We start from the raw sequence: 20,784 nt of genomic DNA on the forward strand, positions 1-20,784 counted from the left end.
CATCGGCCTCAAGAGAAATCGCGGCTTCGCCGTCACACCAGCAGCTGAAGCGGCATGCCGGGTCCGGGAGATCGATGTCTATTGACGCCATATTGGCCCCGGAACGGGCACTTTCTTCGCTGTACCACCCCGAGGCCCCGTTCGTCGACGAGCACACTGACGTGCGCGTGAGCGTGACCCGGGAACCAAGCCTTTCCTCACCCACCCCAATGTCTAGTCCAGCAGCCTTCGCCGCCATATCCAAGGCATGATGTTACGATTCTGCTGCTACGACCATTTTTGCTGCGACATCAATGTATTAGTGTCTATTAAATGTACGAAAAACGTTCGTGCTGAGGTGTAGCACTTGGAAATATAGCGAGCCCGGCAGAGTAAACTTGGCTATTGGTTTAAGTATTGAAATACAGTCAAGGCAGTTAGCCCGCGTTGCGGTTCGTTAATAGGGACGACCTAATGTAAGGCTCCAGATATATTTTGTACACCTGGTATTCTTCGCAGCTACACCACACGAACGTTGCTGCAGTTCGCTCTGACCGACATGCGGCCGTAGCTCTAGGGATTTCATTCCGCAACCTTAGAATCGGCAGCCGAAAGCCAAAGCCACTGATTATCCGCGGCAGGTATCTGTTCATAGCAGCTAGGATGTTTATTTTGACTCTACAACCACTAGAGATCTGGTGCCTTCATATGCATTAATGAATGACCATGGATTAATAATTTTCTACTTATGGTTTTTGGAGGTTTAACGTCCGAAAGCGACTCAGGCTACGAGGGACGCCGTAGTGAAGGGCTCCGGAAATTTTGACCACCTGTGGTTCTTTAACGTGCACTGATATCCCACAGTACACAGGCGTATAGAATTTCGCCTCCATTGAAATTCGTCCGCCGCGGCCGGGATCGAACCCGCGTCTTAGGGGTCACCAGCCGAGCGCCATAACCACTGAGTCACCGAGGCGGATTTTTTATTTAACATTGATTCGTGCCGATGTAAGCTTTGGTGATTCATGTATACATAAAAAAATGCCAGAAAATTGGTTTTCAGGAAAAGACATGACGCCGTAACTGTCTCACTTATCTCTGCGGACACTCGAACCGCACCGTAAGGGAAGAGATAAAGGAGGGAGTGAAAGAAGAAAGGAAGAAAGAGGTGCCGTAGTGGAGGGCTCCGGAATAATTTCGACTAGTAAACCGTATTCTGGGAGAATATTTCTACAGACAGTTGGCAATAATTCATTTATGCGCCTCCTAAGGTTACCGGTGAGTTTTCTCGCTAAGGTAAAGTTATATTTCTTGCGTACATACGGCCACCGAGTGGGGCCTCAGTGATATTATTGCGGACTGTGTACCGTAACAGTATTGATAAGTAAACTAATGACGAATTCATACGCCAATGTCTCGGCTAAGACAGCGAAGCTTACCTAAGAAGTAAGCGCTGGGGCACGGTCTGCGCTTTGAATTAAAGGTCTCGGGCTCCTGAACGCTCTCATGGCATTTTCATTTGAAACCTGCTACTCTGCTTAAGTAGTCTCACATGTACGCTATCGTCCATCGCCACTGCAAAGCTGTGCCATATTTCGATATGTATTATCTCGATTAGCAATGCATTTTGGCAGTTTAGTGACCCTATAGAGAGGAGGTGGTGCTTGTCCACGTTGTTCGGGGTAAGGCTCAAGGCGGCTACTTCTTGATGGCATGCAGATCGTGCTCTTGAAGCAGATACACATTGATTTCTTTATACCTGTTTCCAACACCTTTTATGAGCCGGGTAATATTATACAAAGTCTAATTCCTAATCTCAATAACACTGACCGTGCCACTGTATTGCAGCATAACAACAAGCTCGTTGAACACACCCAAGCTGTGTCCCGATCTGCAACTTTCAAGAAATGAGTATCTTGGAGCTCTGTGCCAATACGCGCACCGCACTCAAGTCGCTGTGAGGCAGTGGTTTATGCTCTAAAGGGCGCCGCACGCATGCAGGTGGTTTCGCCGGCGGACTCACCGCCGGCGGACTCACCGCCGGCGAATGTCCCGTCAAGTATGCTGGACAATCTTCGCTCCGTGGCCTATGGATGGGGCCGGCCGAAATCGCCGTCAATATCGACGCCGCTGTCTGAGCACACGCCCAGCCCAGTGCAGTCGCCGCCCATAACCAGCCCCACAAGGCAGAACCAGGCGCGCCACAGCCGGACTCTCCAGAGTCTCCGGGAGATGGTGCGTGCTCCAGACTTGATGCGACTTCGGGGGGTCTTTCTGCACACGAGGGAATGGCGCAGTGGTTTCACGAGGCAGTCGGCTTATCGGCATCGATAAAATCTATTGAGTACAATCGAACAAGTTAGAATCTAGCGACTTTTCAAGGCAGATTGTTGACATATAAAGGCACCGGGTAAAAAAGAAAGTACGCATCGAAATCGCAAGAGTAGAAGGAGTAGAACATTTTTCTTATTTCAAATTCTATAGCTTTGAATTCTGTATGCTAATTTTGCGAGAATGCTTACCGTTGACATACATTACTAATGTTATTCCATTTACTGAAAATCGCTTAAACGACTGGGCAGTTTCTTGTAGGGTGTACTTAGAGTTCTTTCCTCTTTATACTCTCTTCAATACGCGGTGTTCATTGACACATTGTTGTTCTGTATACCTTCAGCTGCATCAAAAACGTAATTTAACAACTTTGAAGTGCTACACTTCTGTTCGTTTATATAACTAATGTACATCTTGTGCTAAATTTCTGCTTTAAAATTCATCATGTCCGAACTTTCTCTCTTAGATGCTTCACCAATGCAGCATCAAAATTGAATTCTTGAAAACTTATGCGGTGTTTTTCTAGAGGAGCATTTCTGCGCTCTTTACAAATCCAGATTGCGAAACCAAAGTTGGATGTGATAGTAATTTTGATCATGTCTGCATATTGCAGAATACGATACCTTATTAGAATTTAAGGACGCGCTCGAGAGCTTTACTTGCTTACAAAACGCAGATGTGCGAAACATCGGGTGATATCAGTAGCTCGCGTGTCAGTTACACCACGTGACGAAATAAATTGAATGCCATTGCGATTATGTCATTCGGTGATTTTCGCATGTTGGCTTCTTCCGGTATTAGCTTGGCCATCATATCCCGGGCAAGTCGTCGCGAATTGATCCATATATTTTCAAGCTGCGCCGGCGATTCGAAAGGTGGACGGACTTCAACTTCCTCCTGTCTCGATTGTGTTCCGTGTGGCTAGTCGAAGGTCTTGGCTATAGTTAGCCTTTAGCGCCCCTTTACGTCGCGTTTCCTCTAACGAAAGACCCGGCAAGTGCTACACAGGGAGACAGTAGAGAGCTTTAGTTTCACGTACGTAGAGGGTTCACGTACGCCAACGTGAAAAGCCTACGCAGCCTGCACGCAGGTCGTTTGAAACCCTTATAGTTACACGTACGCGACGCACGCCGCGCGTTACTCCTAGCGCTATCTACTAAGAAACACAGACAGTGGTTGTAGCCTAAATCATCCAAGACAAGTCTTTAAGCCAAGCCATTCCGTCTGTATACTGGATGTTTTAAGCAAATTCCGTCTGTCCTCGTGTTTGGCGGTTTGGGGCTCTCTCAGTTCGAGATCTCGCGAGACCGTTGCTATGACGACGACCAACGCTACATTGTCAGGCTTAACAGCTGAAAAATCGCCCTTCTGCCTGAAAAACAAAAGCTATTTGTCGCTTGAAACCTTATGCGAGGGTAAGAATTGGCAAATCGAAGGTGAATACAACAGTTTAGAACACGATATCGCGTCGAGGGATTAGCGACGAAGCTGTTATCGCTGTGAAGCGGCGGGCAGGGCGCCGCCATGTTTGTCAACGATACGTACGCAAGCAACGCAAAGACCGCAACGTAAAAATCCGAATACGTACGTGAGACTCGCGCATACCCTTTGCGTTCTGCGCATGCGCACTGGTCACCCGTAAGAGCTCTACGTACGTGAAGCCTCTACGTACGTGAAACTAAAACTCTAGTAACGTGTTCATGACAGCGATGTGTTCACGATTACATCGAAGACCGCTGCTGCGCAGGCCCTTGGCGCCATGCACATGCCCGGTCAGCTGTCGAGGCGCAACCACCATTTTCTGGGCAAGGACGTGGAGCGTTCGTGTGCCATGGCTTTGCTGGCCGGCATACTGGCCGTGGCGACAGTGGCGGCGGCGCTGGTGGCGCTGCGTTTCATATGGTCGCGGGCTCCCGCCGTGCACGATGTGGAACTGTGCAAGACGTACGGGTGTCGCGAGCACGCATCCCAACTCGGCGCACAGAGCGACAGCGAGCCCGGCGCTCAGCCATGCGTCGACTTCGGACGCTTCGTGTGCTCCAGGTGGCCACGCAGGTGCGTACCCGTAATGCAGCATGTTCGCGTGCGGTAACGAAAAAAAATGGTTTTGACGAAAGACGCAGGAACTATATCTCTTCTGCGTGCACACCTCAACCGCAGTCGTGAAGGGAGATAGGAAGAGGCTCTCTGTCATCTCTCACCCCTCATTTATCCCTTCCTATACGGCGCGGTTCAGGTGTCCGCCGAGATGTGAGACAGATACTGCGCCAATTCCTTTCCCGAAGAACCGATTTTCAATATTTCGGTGGCGTAGTGGTTAGCGCGTTCGGTTCCTGAGCCCGAGGACGTGAGTTCAATCGCGGCTGCGGCAGCCGCGTTTCGAGTGAGGCGCAACACAGAAGGCGCCCGTGTTCTGCTAGATTTCAGTGCTCGCTGAAGAACTCCAGGTGGTCGAAATTATTCCAAAGCCCTCCACGTGCTCACACACCACACGTCATGCAATACCATTTATATTTGGGCTGTACGTAGTTCTGCGCAAAGTGCAGGTCCCTCAGAGACTTAACACCGCCCGCTCAGTTTTACTTTCGTCGTCAAGGCAGGCCACGAACTCTGTGCCGCGTTTTCACCGGTGTGCTGACCGGACTCCGGCTGCTTTCTGCAGGCTCCCACAGGCGGCCTCGGTGCCCGAACAGGTGAACATTGAGTGGTTGCAGCGCGCCTCCGACTTGGCGCGCCCGCAGCCCTCAGACGGTGCGCCGACCACCGCTGGCCGGGTAGCGGCCATGGCTGCCGCCTGTATGTCACGCGACCGGGTGGACATGCGCGAGGAGACGGACGCGGTGAGGTGGTTCATGCGCTCGCTGGGACTCGCGTTTCCCGACACGCGGAGGCTGCTGCAGAGAGCCCGCTACCCGGGGATGGTGCGCACGTTGGCGGTACTGGCCGTCCACTGGAGGCTGTCGCTCTGGTTCGACCTGGAGCTCGTGACGGCGCCACCAGGACCGGGAGCAAGCGGAGGAAGGCGCACGATCTACGTGACGCCCTCAAGACTGGCCTACACTTTCGCCCGGTGCGTTTCACACTAAGGTGCATTATACGCAGAGGAAGGTCACTTAAAAAACGCGTTGTGGGGCTAGTTGGTGAAGCATGGTTTCTTGAAATTGAGCGCATGAGGGTGGGAAGCATGCGATCTGGTCCTTCATTGTGTATAAATGTATAGACTGTGTCTGCTTTATTAAAGATGGTTGGAGACAGCGCCCGTCCCATGTACTTCTCTCTGTGTCGTTACCGTTTATGTAGCGCTGAAAAAAACTTCAAGAATCGCAGAGGAAGGAGGTCAGTGGAAGTCAGTAAGAGTGCTGAGAGGGCGGGCATCTCCTTTGTGCACTTTTGTAGGGGTGCGCGGGTATTAGGAAATTTCGAATAGCGAATCAATATACTCCTATTTGATTATTCGAAGGAATCAAACAGCGCGTTTAAAATTATTCAAAACGAATGGAATGTGTTCTTACCTTTTCGAATACTGTTAGAATAATTGGCACGAGGTTAGAATAATGTCACCGTATTGTTCTTCGACGCGTGTTCGAAAAGCAGGACCCATTCCGACGCTCCGTACCATCCTGCCGTGGTCTGTATTCGCAGGATGCAGGGTTCAGCGCCGCGACGCTGTGGTCCACTCTTGTGGCTGCGTTCATAATGATCGCACACACACCGCGGCAGGGTTTAGCCCAGCTCACCAAATCCTGCCTTTATGCCCGATCTCGTAGGCCATGGATCAGTCGTAGCTGTCGCCAGTGTTTAATCCTGAAGTGTGGCTCTAGTTCATTTTCTCCCGTACCCAATAGCAAAAAGGAATTTACTTATACGTATAACTCGAAGGTAATGTAGTTAATATATTGACCTCGTGTTGCGACCCATTAGTGTGGCGTCTTTTAACAGCTATATCCCTACACTTTTGCCTTCACGACCCACCCATTTATTTATTTATTTATTTATTTATTTATTTATTTATTTATTTATTTATTTATTTATTTATTTCATTTATTTATTCATTTATTCATTTATTTATTTGGTTACTACCAGGACCGTTGAGGCGTTACAGATAGGAGAGGTAAGAAATTAATCAAAATCAAATAAAAAAGGAGAGATATTAACATAGATGATGAAGCGCAGATTTGAACGCTAATGATTCTGGGATGCAGACGATGCAGGCGGGCAGGTGGTTCCAGTCTGAGTTGGTCTTGGGCAGGAACGAATGAAAGTACCTGTTAGTTCTACAACTTGGAACACACACTTTGAATAGGGGATCAATACGGGATGATACACAACTTGGAGCAGCGAAAAGACTATTTTAGCGATTCACTTGTGTAATATATTTTGTGGAAAGGGAAAAGTCTAGAAAGATGACGCCGCAGTGAAAGATTTGGAAGGTCTAGAATTCGCTTCGTGAGCTTCTCGTTTGCCTTCATGCGTGTGACCAACTGGCACAATGCTACCTTTGCATTATGGCACAAGGCTACCTTTGTGTTATGCTGCTGCATCGTGAGTTGGCTGAAGGTAGCCGCTTCTCCGCGAGACTGCCAGTGGTCATGCAACGCTTTCGCTGCATTGACTTATCTGGCAGCCTTTACTCTTATTTCTTCTTCCTTTTATTTAATTTTAAGAAATCATCCCAACACATACAACACGCGAAATTTTGAGAGAGGGGAAGTTGAAACATGTAGGACAACATATGGTTTACAGATGTTAAAAAACCGGTTACCAAGACTTTTAAATACGTTGCATCAGAAGAACATACAACCCGATAATATTACTTTCAAGAAACTTCGTCACTACTTTAGCAACTAAAAAAATCATCAAAACAACAAAATAGTCTCACAACATTCTATCTCAAACCATCACTTTCATTTGCTATATCGTTTTTTATATCTCCGGCGATGAGAGTTGTTGAAATTGCGTGCCCTCTTGTTACAGTCAGGTTTTGTGCAAACTTCCTTTTTTAAATGTAATAACTTTTGCTTGCTGTTTCACACTTTGTTGTATATATTTGTTCATGACTGCTGACCGCTACGTGTAATTGCCAGTGTGGGGGCCTACGTCTTTGTCAAGCTGCCTTAATGGCAGCTTTTTCTGCAGGCCTCCGGCATCATGTGAGTTTGATGGAAATAAATAAAGTTATTATTTTTATTATTATTATTAATAATTTTACCTCATTTTACACGGCAACTGGTGCTAGCTCGGTGACGATCGAACGAAAGCTGTTCTCTTGAAATGAACTCAATTACACTTCTGGCCCGCGGAACAGGCATCAGGGGTTAGTATTACAACTAGCCGCTTCACCGACAGACTGAGATGGCCGGCACGCGAATGAGTAATTCGTTCCATTAGCGCTAAAGGGCTGCTATTCTATTTAGAGAGTCATAGAATAGCGCGATCCGCGATCCGGTAAAAAACGCTAAGGCGACCGTGTGCTGTGCGATGTCAGTGCACGTTAAAGAACCCCAGGTGGTCGGAATTGTTCCGGAGCCCTCCACTACGGAACCTCATTCTTCCTTCTTTCACTCCCTCCTTTATCCCTTCCCTTACGGCGCGGTTCAGGTGTCCAACGATATATGAGACAGATACTGCGCCATTTCCATCCCCCCCCCCCCCAAAACCAATTATTATTATTATTACCGTGAACCGCTTCCGCGTGGCGCCACTGCGCGCGCGCAGAACACCATGGGGGCGCCAGATGGCGCCACGTTCATGTCAGCTGCGTGCGCGCCTCCCGCGCCGGGACCAATCAACGCGTATGTAGTGGTGCTCCGCGGAAGCGGACCACGGTAGCAGATCGCGGATCGCGATATGATATGACTCTTTTTTGTCGTGTGGGTCCACATTTAAAGGTAGCAGATGTACTGCGCAGACCTCTTTACTCTGCATTTTTTCTGTACCTTTTTGCGCATGCAGGTTCCACTTCAGAATTGCGGACGAACCCGTGCTCGACAGCTACTCTCGGCTCGTGTCCTCCACGGTATTCGGCGACGAGGCTTGGCAAGGCGGTCTGATGGAGCGAAGCGGCGACGTCCAGTCGAGTATCATGGGCGATCTGAGCAAAGCGGTAGTGGACGCCTCGCGGCCGTCGGCGAAGCCGTGGCTGGGCGATGTGAGAGGCCTGGCTCGTTTCGTGTACCCACTGGGTCCGAAAGACTGGCTCCGCGCTCTGCAGTCGGCCTTTGGGGCCGAGGGAACGGGCACTGCCTCTGCGCCCGTCAAATTGGATGACCGGGTCTACGTGAGCGACGTCGCTCTCTTGGACACTGTTGAGTCGCTCTTCTGGAACCATTCGGCCGCAGACGTTGCGGCCCACACCAGCTGGTGGGTTGCCCAGGTGGGTGCCACGACCTGAGTGCCTCGTAAGGCGTTAGACGTATGCGCAGAGTAGGACTATAAACACGAAACAATCCAACAACGCTATTCAAAATTTGAAACGCGGAATAAGAATTGGCTCGGTTTCGCGCATGTAATATAGAATTCATCGCCTCTCAGGGCATATTCTACTTTGAATGCAAAAAGGTGAGGAGATTTTCGAGCAGTTCTGACAGGCTTAGCGGCATTCATACTACTTGCCGTTGAGATTTTAACGATTATACACTGCCGTTCAGATATTGCAAATCATTTCGCTTCTTAGCGGATATTGTTTATCTTCGCACATCGCAACACAGGGCTTCAGACGATGTTAAGGGGAAGTTTTAATGTTCATGAGCCTTCTCCTGTTCCGAAGCATCGAAAATAAGCAATACGAAAGGGTGGAGTGTTCAGAAGAAATTCGAAGACCACCTTTATTATAACCCGAGGTTTTGTGCGTGTCGATCAGATATGAAAGGACACCGTGGCTGTGCATAACAGAACTGCACCGCTACGCAATTCCGCCGCAGATCCTCGCTCCCCTGGCGTCCGAGGCCGTGTTCAGTGCCGTGCGCACCGTCGAGTTCTTCGGCGCCCTGGCGCAGGCCCTCATGTGCGCCATGCAGGTCGAGTCGGTCTACAACGTGCTGCTTGCCGTGCTGGAGCGCGAGCGCCTGGAGGCCGACGCACGGGCTAAGCTCGCGCACCTCTTCGAGCGACTGCAAAGCGTGGCTCTGAAGAAGGCCATTTCTTCGTCGAGGATCGGGGACGCCGCTCTGACGGCCCTGTTCTCAGCTGCTAGGAGCTGGCAGACTGTCTTGTGGCCAGAGGACAGCGGTGACAGCAGGTCGGTGAACCGATGCAGTGGCGTAGCTGGCAGCTCTTCGGGGTAGGGGGACGGCTTGTGACGCGTCGTGGAGCAGGGGAACGTTTACAAACTACAGGACGCACAGCGGGTGACATCAGCGTCGCTGGTGGCTGCTACGATGCAACGCAGACGGCATATACTTGGAGCTTGTCAGAATGCGCTTTGCAGGTCAGCGCTGCAGCGCATTGCAATACTTTAATACGGAGAATTCTTTAGCTGCCTCACCCATATTTGACGATGTATCCACCTGGCCACGGATAGTCGCGCGCATTCGCATATGTGGAATCCTTGTAGGGATGCATCGTGAGTGATGCGACCCGAAGGGAAGCGGGTATACATGCTCTGCCAGAAGTGTAAGCATCGCAAGGAATAAGGCTTTGTGTGCCAGTAACCAGTGTCACGCGATATTTCGATATGTCCAACTTTTCCCCCTGAGGAACGGAACACTTTCCTGGGCGACGTGCAGCGTATAAAAATGCGTGTTCTGTGCTATATAAAGAGCATCAATTTATTTCTGCCATGGAAATAAACCGTTGTTAAGTCTTCTTATCCTTCGCCCGTGTCTGCTTCGGCGACAATCTCTCGATGTCCGGGTTCGAAAGGCCCGACCTTACCTCCCGGTCGACGCTATCTCTTGGGTAGACTACCGCAGTAGTCCCAACGCATCCCCGGAACACGGGTTCAATTTTCTTTTCTTTCCGAAAGCTCTCCGTTAAGTGTTCGAAATAGAGGTGCCACAGCGTAGCTGCGCACAAACGGCGGTGCAACATTTCGATGAAAGCGATGTGCAAAAACATGCATATATGTGCTATCAGCGCGCATCAAAGATCCCAGGTGGTCTAAAAAATCTGGAGTACTCCACCACGGCGTCCTTCCTAGCCCATGTGTAGCTTTGCGACGTTCAACCTCACACACTTCGTAGTCGTAGGCAACGTGAATCGAGCGTGCTTGTTGTCGGAGCTTAGCCTGCCATTGAAGTCGCTCAATTCAGTGAGTGGAACTATCACGAAGTAGTGCTTCTTTGAATTGTAAATTGAGGGTCACATATCCGTCAGCGTTTGTGTTCTCGGGTGCCCGAAATCTCCGCACATATGGGTCCCCTGTTAAAAATGGCGTGCGACCTGAACAATGGTTGCGAAATGTTAACTCGACGTCTTTGGTAAATCCGGCTTTAGTTTCGGGCAGAATCGGCCGAATCGAAAGCTCTGCGCATGGGAGCCAGGCTGGCTTAGCCGGGGAGTGCCTGAAATGCGAGCACGCAGACTCAAATTCTCGTCTGTAGTCACGGCTCCGGTTGCATCATGTGAAATCGCATTAGGGCATCAAAAGGGCACTCTCTAACGTTACTTGCTTTGCCAACTTAGGCATACCTAAATGATTGCGATGAAACATTACACATTCACGGTCACTTCGAGAATTCGACCTTATATTTTGGGATTGGGTAGAATTCGTCCCAGTGTATGTATGTATGTATATATGTATATATGTATATGTGTGTGTATGTATGTGTGTGTGTGTGTGTGTGTGTGTGTGTGTGTGTGTGTGTGTATGTATGTATGTATGTATGTATGTATGTATGTATGTATGTATGTATGTATGTATGTATGTATGTATGTATGTATGTATGTATGTATGTATGTATGTATGTATGTATGTATGTATGTATGTATGTATGTATGTATGTATGTATGTATGTATGTATGTATGTATGTATGTATGTATGTGTGTGTGTGTGTGTGTGTGTGTGTGTGTGTGTGTGTGTGTGTGTGTGTGTGTGTGTGTGTGTGTGTGTGTGTGTGTGTGTGTGTGTGTGTGTGTGTGTGTGTGTGTGTGTGTGTGTGTGTGTGTGTGTGTGTGTGTGTGTGTGTGTGTGTGTGTGTGTGTGTGTGTGTGTGTGTGTGTGTGTGTGTGTGTGTGTGTGTGTGTGTGTGTGTGTGTGTGTGTGTGTGTGTGTGTGTGTGTGTGTGTGTGTGTGTGTGTGTGTGTGTGTGTGTGTGTGTGTGTGTGTGTGTGTGTGTGTGTGTGTGTGTGTGTGTGTGTGTGTGTGTGTGTGTGTGTGTGTGTGTGTGTGTGTGTGTGTGTGTGTGTGTGTGTGTGTGTGTGTGTGTGTGTGTGTGTGTGTGTGTGTGTGTGTGTGTGTGTGTGTGTGTGTGTGTGTGTGTGTGTGTGTGTGTGTGTGTGTGTGTGTGTGTGTGTGTGTGTGTGTGTGTGTGTGTGTGTGTGTGTGTGTGTGTGTGTGTGTGTGTGTGTGTGTGTGTGTGTGTGTGTGTGTGTGTGTGTGTGTGTGTGTGTGTGTGTGTGTGTGTGTGTGTGTGTGTGTGTGTGTGTGTGTGTGTGTGTGTGTGTGTGTGTGTGTGTGTGTGTGTGTGTGTGTGTGTGTGTGTGTGTGTGTGTGTGTGTGTGTGTGTGTGTGTGTGTGCATGCGCGCGCGAAGCGCCCGTATTTGCAACCGCTGTTGCATACGGATAGCTACTGCTGGCGAATTACAACGAAATGCACTGCAGGCCGCGCAGGATTTTCAAAACTAGCTTGTAACGCAGCGTCCATACTGATGTGAATGTAGGATTCACCTGCCGCCTTTTCTTCCTTTGTTGTTTTTCCAACTGGGAATCCTCGGACGAGGGTAAGGTGCTCAGGATGATGCGATTGAGAACCCTGCAGACTATTTTTCTTTTGTTGAGCGTCAGAGCTGGGTTATTTTTAATCTTTTAAGACACGAATTACATTGTACTATTGAGAAAAATCTGCTAAATCTGCGTGTGTGTTTCGAAACCCCTATTTTACAAAAACAACAGGAATGGCCAAAGTAATTAGTAATTCATACACGCTGCTGTTTTCCACACTCCCGGATTTGCAGCCTCGTTTTTATAGCAAGCACACTTTTGCCCAATTAATTATTCTTTTATCATCCGCAACTGTTACTGCAACCAAAACTTAGCACAGTGTCCATTTGTAAAACATTCCACCGCTTCAGAGAAGAAAAAAGTGACAGCGCGAGGCAGAGCTTCGTAGGCAGCAAGACGACCGTCGCGACGTCCAGCTCAATTCGTTAGGTCGGCAAATTGAATTTTTTGTCTAGACGCACAATGAAACCAGAATTCTAGCAAGACCGGGCAAGGCGCCTTGCCATTCTGTGCAGTAGTCAATTTGAATGTAGCCGGCATCACTAACTGCATGAAAACAATTCTATCAGGTCCGAGAAAAAGTTTGTAATGTCGTGGGCACAACTGTATACGCCCTGCCGCAAAGGGATAAAATGGGGGACTGCTTACTTTCTGCTTTTACTGTGGATCGGATGAAGGAACAATAACACTCAAAAGCTGAGGCTAAAAAAAAAGATCGTGCTCCACAAAATTATGTTCACGATAAGTCCGTGGGAAGGAAACTCGGCCAGACCACTTGATGAAATCGTTTTGCCCAGGCAAGACAGTCCGCCACATTAAGCAGACAAAGAGAAAGCAAGCGTTCCATTGGGGCTTCGCGATGTTCTGCGGTCACTCAGTCATCTCGTCATTCTTAGTAACAGCTCTGGTTTTGAGGTTTGCGCTTAAAATATTAATTTTGATATTTTTCCCCGTGATACGACATGGCACTGCCCCCTACATGCTGCACGGCGATGTATTGACACCATTGTGAGGTGCAAGTGAGGTTAGGTTGATGTCGTAGTAAACTGGAGAATGGCGTCGCCACTTTTGGGAACCTAACTTGAGATAAAAGAATCAGGCGAATATACCCAAAAAGTAATTAATTTTGATTCTGTTTGCCATTCTTCGTTAGCTCAAGAGAGCTGCTGGGATTAGCCTCTTGGCGGGGTATATGCCAGACGTGGAATCGAATATAAGGGCGAACAATCGACATCTTATACCGTTCCCTTACTCTGATCCGCGCTCGCTCGCCGCAGGAGCTTGGAGGACCTGCTGCAGGCGCTGTACGGCAACGTTTCCGTGAACCCGTCCAACGGGGTTTTCTTCGAGCTCTGGCTGTCCAGCCGCCGGGCGCTGCGCCGCTCTCTGGGCACGGCGGCGCGCGACAACGCGACCCGCGTGTTCCGCGCCGACCACTTCAGCATGGCGTCGCACGACCCTATCAGGCACGTGGTCTCCCTCTGCACAGCAGTGCTGGCGTCGCCCTTCTACGCCGATGACGGCACGGCCGCCATGCTATACGGCGGCGTCGGCTTCCTCTTCGCCAGAGAGCTGTTCCGGATGGCCGGCGCGGCGGTCGCGATCTCGAGATCCGGCGACAGCGACATTACCGCGACCTCATCGACGGCGAGTCCCTCGACGTCGTCCACAGGACACGACGATAAGAATGCGTCCGTGGGGGTCACTACCGGTGGAGCTGACGGCAAAGACAACTCGTATGCGGAGGCTAGCACCGGTGAAGCAGTCAACAGCGACAGTGTAGACAGCTCGTGGACGAGTTCCTGGACCTCGTACTGGGAGCGCTTCTACGACAGCAGCACGTCTACGGAGGCTGCTTCCATTGAGCCTAACGGCAACCACAGCACAGTCAGTCCGCGAACGAGATCATGGACCGCCGGTGGAACCTCCGGGAGACGAGGATTTGGTAATTCGCCAACGTGGGCATTACTGACTGCGGCGTGCCACGAGGAGGGTGTGTTTCCAGACCTCCCGGCTCTCGAGACGACTTACGCGACCTACCTCCAATATGGCAGGTACAGCGCGTTGTCCACAAAGCTTTTTAGGCTGCATGTAGTGGTGGAGAGAAGCATATCTCTAGGCTGGAGGTAGAAATTATCATAGAGTGGTTAGATTCTGCAACACCAATTGGCATCTCTTATGATAATCCTGCGGCTTAGATGCAGCTGTGGCCTTTCTAAATTATTTTTACGAAACTCAGTTTATTACTAAAAAAAGTAGTTTTTTTTTCTCTCTTTGACATGCATCATGCGCGAGTCCGGTATGTTTACACTGTCTGAGTGCGTGCTGCATGGTGCTCATGGGCTTGTTTACGATTGTTACATGAGTGTTCTGCTGTTTGAGGTATACCCTGCTCGACTAGCAGTAGATGGTTTTCTGTGGTTGACGATGGGTGAAAGCTGTGTTTTGGCGAGACTGCGTCATGTTTACGTGCGTCTGGATTGGATGACCCCTTCTTAAATCCGTACAGATGTGGTGAGGAAAAGACGCGATAAGCAATAACTAAATTCCAAAGTCCAAAATTTAACTGTAGAAATTCTTTGTGTGCAAACACTGGCCTTCGTTGCAGTTGAAGGGAATAAAAGTAGAAGTCCAGCATTCATGCATTACTTTTAGCCGATTTCATGCTGGCCTGCTGCACTTCCTTCAAGTCAGAGGTAGCAAAGTTAATTTCCCAACAGCTAACAGGATGGCTGGACGGCGTCCGCAATAAATGTAGTTCGTGCCAGGAAAGCCAACTTTGAGGCTGTTTCTTGCTGTGAAGACTAGCCCACTTGGGCGCAATGACGGTAAAGGGCCCATTGTGTTTTGCCTGGGTAGAGCAGTGAGAACATGGGGAGTTTTCTTGGTCAATTAAGGACAAAACTGGCAACATCGACTAGTTCTTCAGCTTCAACTAGAAGATGGGCGGCAGTGTGATAATTCAGCTTGATATAAGGTACGAGTACAAGGTAGCGCGCGCTTTTGCAACTACACCAATATGTCGAGGTGGTTGAAAGTTACCTTCAGGGTGTAAAATCGGTAATGAATAAATTAAAAACGAGGCTTGCTGCACTGGTGGGTGACAAGTAGAAGAAGACGTAGGTAAGCAAAGAGCAGGAAACAAGGACCGCTTACAGGATCTACAAGAAGTAATCGAAGATTAGCGAATGCTTTTTTTCCGCAAAGGCGCGAATAGGAAGCGGAGATGGAAGAGCTAGAAGGGAGAAACTAAAGGTGAAAGAGACTTCGCAATGTGTGCCCATTCCAGAATTGTGCAGGAGGTGTTAGGAACGGACATATGTTGCGGCCATATACGGATGATGTCTAGAATCAGCCTAGATTTAAAGAAGGAGGTTTGAGAATTTGAAGCAGATAAACCAGTGAACTCTGTCGGAAGGCGCCGCATTTAACTCTGTCGGAAGGCGCCGCATTTCAGGACCACTTTAATCTAAAAGGAATAGACTAACGCGGATTCTATGAATCGCCAACTTTCCAATCTAGCTAAGAGATGGGCAATCGATGTAAGATGAAGAGTAACTAAGCAATAAAGAAGCTATCCCAGGAAATGAAGGATAGCGAGAAAATGCAAAGCATGAAAAGAACTCCTCAGAAGAGGTCGACTTATCAGAAGTGTCAAAATAATCGGGTGCTAATCGATAAAAGGAAGAACATCGAGAAGGGGGGTTCAACAAGCACTGAAGCACGCAGGATATCTGAAAGCAGCAAACAGGAATTCGGGCATTGAAATGAACCGAAAGAAGAGGAACTCTACATTGGTTTGAAGAGTAGGCAAAATATTTACCGCAATAATAGTAGCGCCGTAAAAATAGGAATTCGGGTTTAAAAAGAAATTAGTAAAGAAGAAAGGAAAGCCGACAGATGGCGGTCCAATGACTGCAAATGCGTCGGAAGGCGGTGGAAATATTGCGGTAGGAAAGCTTGAAACTCTGTATATAATTTGCCTCATGACCTCAAGGCTACCAGAGACATTCTTGGAGAGGAAATGGTAAGGAAGCACATCTGCCAACGCCAAGTAGGGGCAGAGAACTCGACCATAAGAAATTACTAGGATGATGGGAATGGGGTTAGTGCATTTATGATATTCTTGTGGAAATCAAGAAGAAGAAATGTGGTGCTTGACGGAAAATGCGCGGAGAACAGTTCGTCGATGGTCCACCAGGTTGTCGTCGTCGTCATCATCATCCTCATCATCATCACTGTCAGCCTGACTACGCCCACTGCAGGGCAGTGGGGTGAAGGGTACTAAAGGAGGAGCAGAGAATCAGATGAGCGGACGAGGTTAGGAAATTGGTTCTGGTAGAGTGGCAGCGGCTGGCGCGGCGCACAGTTTATTGGAGGTCATTGGGAGGGACCTTTGCCCCACAGTGGAATTACCAGAGTAATGACGGTGATGATGCTGTATGCATAGGAATAAAAATTTTCGTACTGGGTTAAAGTCACATGTCGCATGTACAACGCTCAGCCTCCAGATGCGTTCTTTTCGCATTTCAATTCTGTCTGCGAATGCATTTGCTCTCGGAAGAGTACGTCAGACCACCTCTCGAAAACGACGCAGATATGAAACCTTGCAATTCTACATTTTGTCGGCACAACTTTTTGCAGCCGGTCTAACGCTACGAAGAGTACAGTATTTATTCGCATAATGAACGCACTTTCCCCCTCTCCAAATATCGCTCAAAATCTGGCGGGTGCTTTCATTCAGCGGGATGAAATGTTCGAAAAATTTTTTGAAGCGGTAAAAACAGAACGAAAAGCAGGCGTATAGAACGGGCAAACACTTTATCTGGTATGATTGAACTTCAAAATAAAACAAAAAGCACTCTTCAGTATGGTCTCTGCGGTCGCAAGAATAATCAACCACTTTTATCTGAAACGCGCACGTGTAGCTCAACTTGAGTTGCGGCTTGTAACTCCAAAGAGAGCACAACCAGTGGTAACTTTAGTCCAGCCCACAGAATTCCGCGGGAAGCCTAACTGCAACAAGTTGCTACAGTCAATAGTACGTCAGATCGACCAGAGGAACCCGTTGCGTCTAGGCGTGGTAGGGTTTGTTCTCGCATTCCTCGCACAGCTCTTTGTTTGCTCGTGTCGTAATGTGGGGTATTATAGTAGCGTTGAAATTCAACAGACGGCGCTTTATAGCACTGCGAAATTTTCGGCGTCAAAAAAGGGCACTTGCTAGCATTCTCTATCTTCAGGAGCAGACTGCGTGCCAAAAGAGCGAGACACGTTAATCACGCGCGGGAGAAGAACTTTAGCTTTTATCAGCCAAATTAACGGTGCGTTCAGTATGCGAGCTAGTACATTGAGCGAGTAAATGCAGTACTTTATTTACACAGTTAAAGATCAGGTACCAAGAGATCAGAGAATATTACCAGCTTGCGTCAGTTCAGTAACTTCATTCAATACGTTGCACCATTTTTGCAGCATATTGGCGGAAAATGAGGGAGCAGTTAGCTTGGTACTGAAGTTTTTCTGAGTGGATGTGCTTTTTTGTCGCGTGCTTTATGAAGTCTTAAAGGAGCTCTGAAAGGGGCTCTAATAAAGTTGCGGTATGCCTGGGATGTTAAAGCAGGGCGCTTCACGAATATGGTCCAGCAAGTATTTTTTCATGCGTTTTGCAGAAGCTGAGTTACGTGTAGTCCAAATTTGAAATTCAGCGTCTTCGCGCCTTTCCCTCTCCTCTCGTCACTTTTTTTACGTTGGAAGGTCGGCGCTCCTCAAACGACCCACCTCCGGGGGCGGGGCTTCCTGACCCGCCGGAGCTACGCGGCTTACTGGCCGCGGCCGTGGTAGCTTCCCGACGTCTGAAAGAATCTAACAGTAGTCACCTCTCAACATGTATACGTAGATGCGAGCGACGGAGGAGGGTGCGAGCATAAAAAGGTCGCCGGGAAGGGCTCGCCAACTTTAGCGCGCGATTGTGGATCCTCTGCTGCATGCAGAAGTGTATTATTTGGCGCAGGTTTTCATGACAACACAGTGCAGCGATTGAGCTAGTTGATGTGCTCTCCTCTGTAGGTGTTTCAGAGCCGCTTTAATGCGTCTTGCAGGGAAGGATACGACGCGCCGCTCATGGACCTGGATAACTACACCCCCGAGCAGGTGTTCTTCATGACCGTGTGCCACGGTTCTTGTCGGGTCGGAAGCAACAAAACAATAACGTCCGAGGCCTGCACCGTCGCCATGAAGAACTTCAAACCCTTCGCCCTTGCATTCGGATGTCCTGACGGATCTCCCATGAACCCTATCGAACGCTGCGAGATCTTCTGAACACCACGCGCCTAACGATCTCATTGCTGCGATATTGTGTCCTATTTTGCACGTTTTAAGCATAGTGCTGCTTCCAACTTTTGTCATCTGATAATGTACTTTCCGGTATGATCTGTGGCACGGTTCCGTCATGATGTTATTTTACTACGTTTGTTAACTTTGTTTAACCAGACTGTTTAGAACGACTTATTGGCTTAGCGGTTACAGTTTTTCTTAGTGCGGCTCAAAAATGAACTCCTCGAATGTCGAAGGCCTTTCTGACATACAGTGCGAACCAGCCGACTACATGATTCTAGAATCTGCCTTAGGCTGAAAATGCCAGAGGCAGAGTTGGTTGTTTGCTACATGTGAGGCTAAGTCTTGCGTTAAATCGACCGGTATTTGCCTATTGAACGTGTACATGCCACTCTTCTCACCAAATAGGTTTAAGTGCGCTCGCAAGTTTGGAAAGCCTCAACAGTTTTTAGCGCTTTCCCTGCTGTTGCTGCTCACGGCGTTGGACAGTGCGCACCTGACGTTATGTGTACTCATTCATATTGTGACTTGGAAGTTTGTCACCCCGCATATGTGAGGATATTTTCACTCGTCGCAAGTTGTCTATAATGTGAATCACGACATACGCGTAAACACTTACTTTGACGTCTCTTCCTAGAGCGTCGCTCTAGACGGCTTGAAAGGACCACGTCGAGTTCTTTCAACGATATTCTGAACTTAACTCACGTGTTTTGTGGATGGCTAAATTACGGTCTTCACTCGATGCTTGTGTGAATAACAATTCCAAATAAATCGACATTTGGAGTTTGGACGGTACGTCCAGGCGTTTGACAAAATTTCCTCGCGGCTTTCAGCGAACTAAGGTACACGTCCATCCTGCTAGCTGGCTTGCAACTTCCTGCTGCGCCAGAGTGCTTGCAGATTCCGTGCAGCTGTGTTGGGTGGTACCCTTTTGCCCGTTTGGACGCTGTTCACGAAGCATATGCTCTTATCATGATCGCTCTCTGTGCGAGTGGCAATGTCCTTTGGCAATGCATAGCCTGCTTTGTAGCTGTCACGGTCGAGCGTCGTTCGTTGGACTTCCGGAAGCGATGGTCCGAGACAAGCCTCCATTGGTAAGTCCCTCTGTGCCGGTCATAGTTTTTAGTTTACGTGTATCTTTACCGCGCAATATCCATAGTTGGTCACAGCGTTTGCGAGAAGTACCTAGACAGATGACATTACCTGAAACAATCACATATACGCCTAAAATAGTTGACGCATTCAGGTGCAGTCTGTCCCGCTTGCTTTTCCAGACTCGCTGCGTTATGCTCCAAGGTATGTGATAATCTTTGTTACAATGTAATATTGCTATGATCATTATTGTACAAAAAATTATCATAGGCGACGCCAGCAGTGGACTAGTGGTTTAGCATCCGCTGCTGTGGGAGCTGCGAGGTTCAATCCCAAGTTCCCGCCGATTATACAGCGGGCACGAGCTTTCTTCTGGCCTGGTGGCCGGGTTATCGGGGGTGAAATGTTCGAGAAATGGGTCTTTGGCCCCTTCTTGTCCGGACTAAAATACCTTGTGCCATGGCTCCCTTCGGCCAAAGTTGCCCTTGCGCGCCATAAAAAATTAGCAGTGACTTGACTCGGCTATGCCAGGATATACGTAGCGTGAACTACACTGAGGCGGTGAGAATCATTGCCGCTGAGCAGCAATGTCGCTCTCCTTCTCCATGGCTTTACCACACTGGCAACCGCCCCGCTATATGTATACCCCCCTGATACCTCTGCGCATGCGCACAAAATGAGAGGCGTTATCAAGCGGCTCCGGCGCAGCGTCAGACTTGGCTACTGCTTAACGGAGGCGCACAGCTGGGCAAACGCCGGCGCCAGTGCATCTGCCGCGGCTATGACCGGCGAGGCGCGCGCAGCGGCGGCGGCTCCGGCGCGCCACCTGTGCGCCGTGTGACGTCACTGCTCCTCGCGCATGCGCAGCACGGCTCTCTAGGAGCCACGCGAAACTGCTCAGCCCCGGCCAGTGTAGCTCACGCTACGAAATTTCCAGGTTAATCTTTTTCTAGCGAACGCTACACACTGCACAGAACAAGACAGGCGACCTACTAGGCTTCAACTAAACTTTGCTGGACGCTTACATATATATATATATATATATATATATATATATATATATATATATATATATATATATATATATATATATATATATATATATATGTGTGTGTGTGTGTGTGTGTGTATACAATGAAATGTGTATATTCCATGTAAACGTCCAGTAAA

General features: G+C 48.7%; 1 protein-coding gene across 1 annotated transcript; it reads left to right on the plus strand.

Moving 5' to 3' along the window:
- The first annotated feature begins 1,974 nt into the window (after positions 1 to 1,974).
- On the plus strand, positions 1,975 to 18,532 carry LOC144124337 (uncharacterized). The gene is made up of 7 exons (XM_077656971.1): positions 1,975 to 2,214; positions 4,058 to 4,365; positions 4,973 to 5,380; positions 8,263 to 8,683; positions 9,231 to 9,547; positions 13,470 to 14,246; positions 18,288 to 18,532. Exons 1-7 carry the CDS (start codon positions 1,975 to 1,977, stop codon positions 18,505 to 18,507), a joined length of 2,691 nt encoding a protein of 896 aa, XP_077513097.1. The 3' UTR covers positions 18,508 to 18,532.
- The last annotated feature ends 2,252 nt before the right edge of the window (positions 18,533 to 20,784 follow it).

Source organism: Amblyomma americanum, chromosome 3 (assembly GCF_052857255.1).
Source record: "Amblyomma americanum isolate KBUSLIRL-KWMA chromosome 3, ASM5285725v1, whole genome shotgun sequence".
Classification (NCBI taxonomy): Eukaryota; Metazoa; Arthropoda; class Arachnida; order Ixodida; family Ixodidae; genus Amblyomma; species Amblyomma americanum.

Bases quoted from the DNA above. Each gene is read 5' to 3' on its own strand.
- LOC144124337 (XM_077656971.1), top strand. From the start codon at position 1,975: ATGCAGGTGGTTTCGCCGGCGGACTCACCGCCGGCGGACTCACCGCCG. The intron at 8,684-9,230 runs GTGGGTGCCACG...ATTCCGCCGCAG, and splicing joins CCAGCTGGTGGGTTGCCCAG to ATCCTCGCTCCCCTGGCGTC. The intron at 14,247-18,287 runs GTACAGCGCGTT...TGCGTCTTGCAG, and splicing joins ACCTACCTCCAATATGGCAG to GGAAGGATACGACGCGCCGC.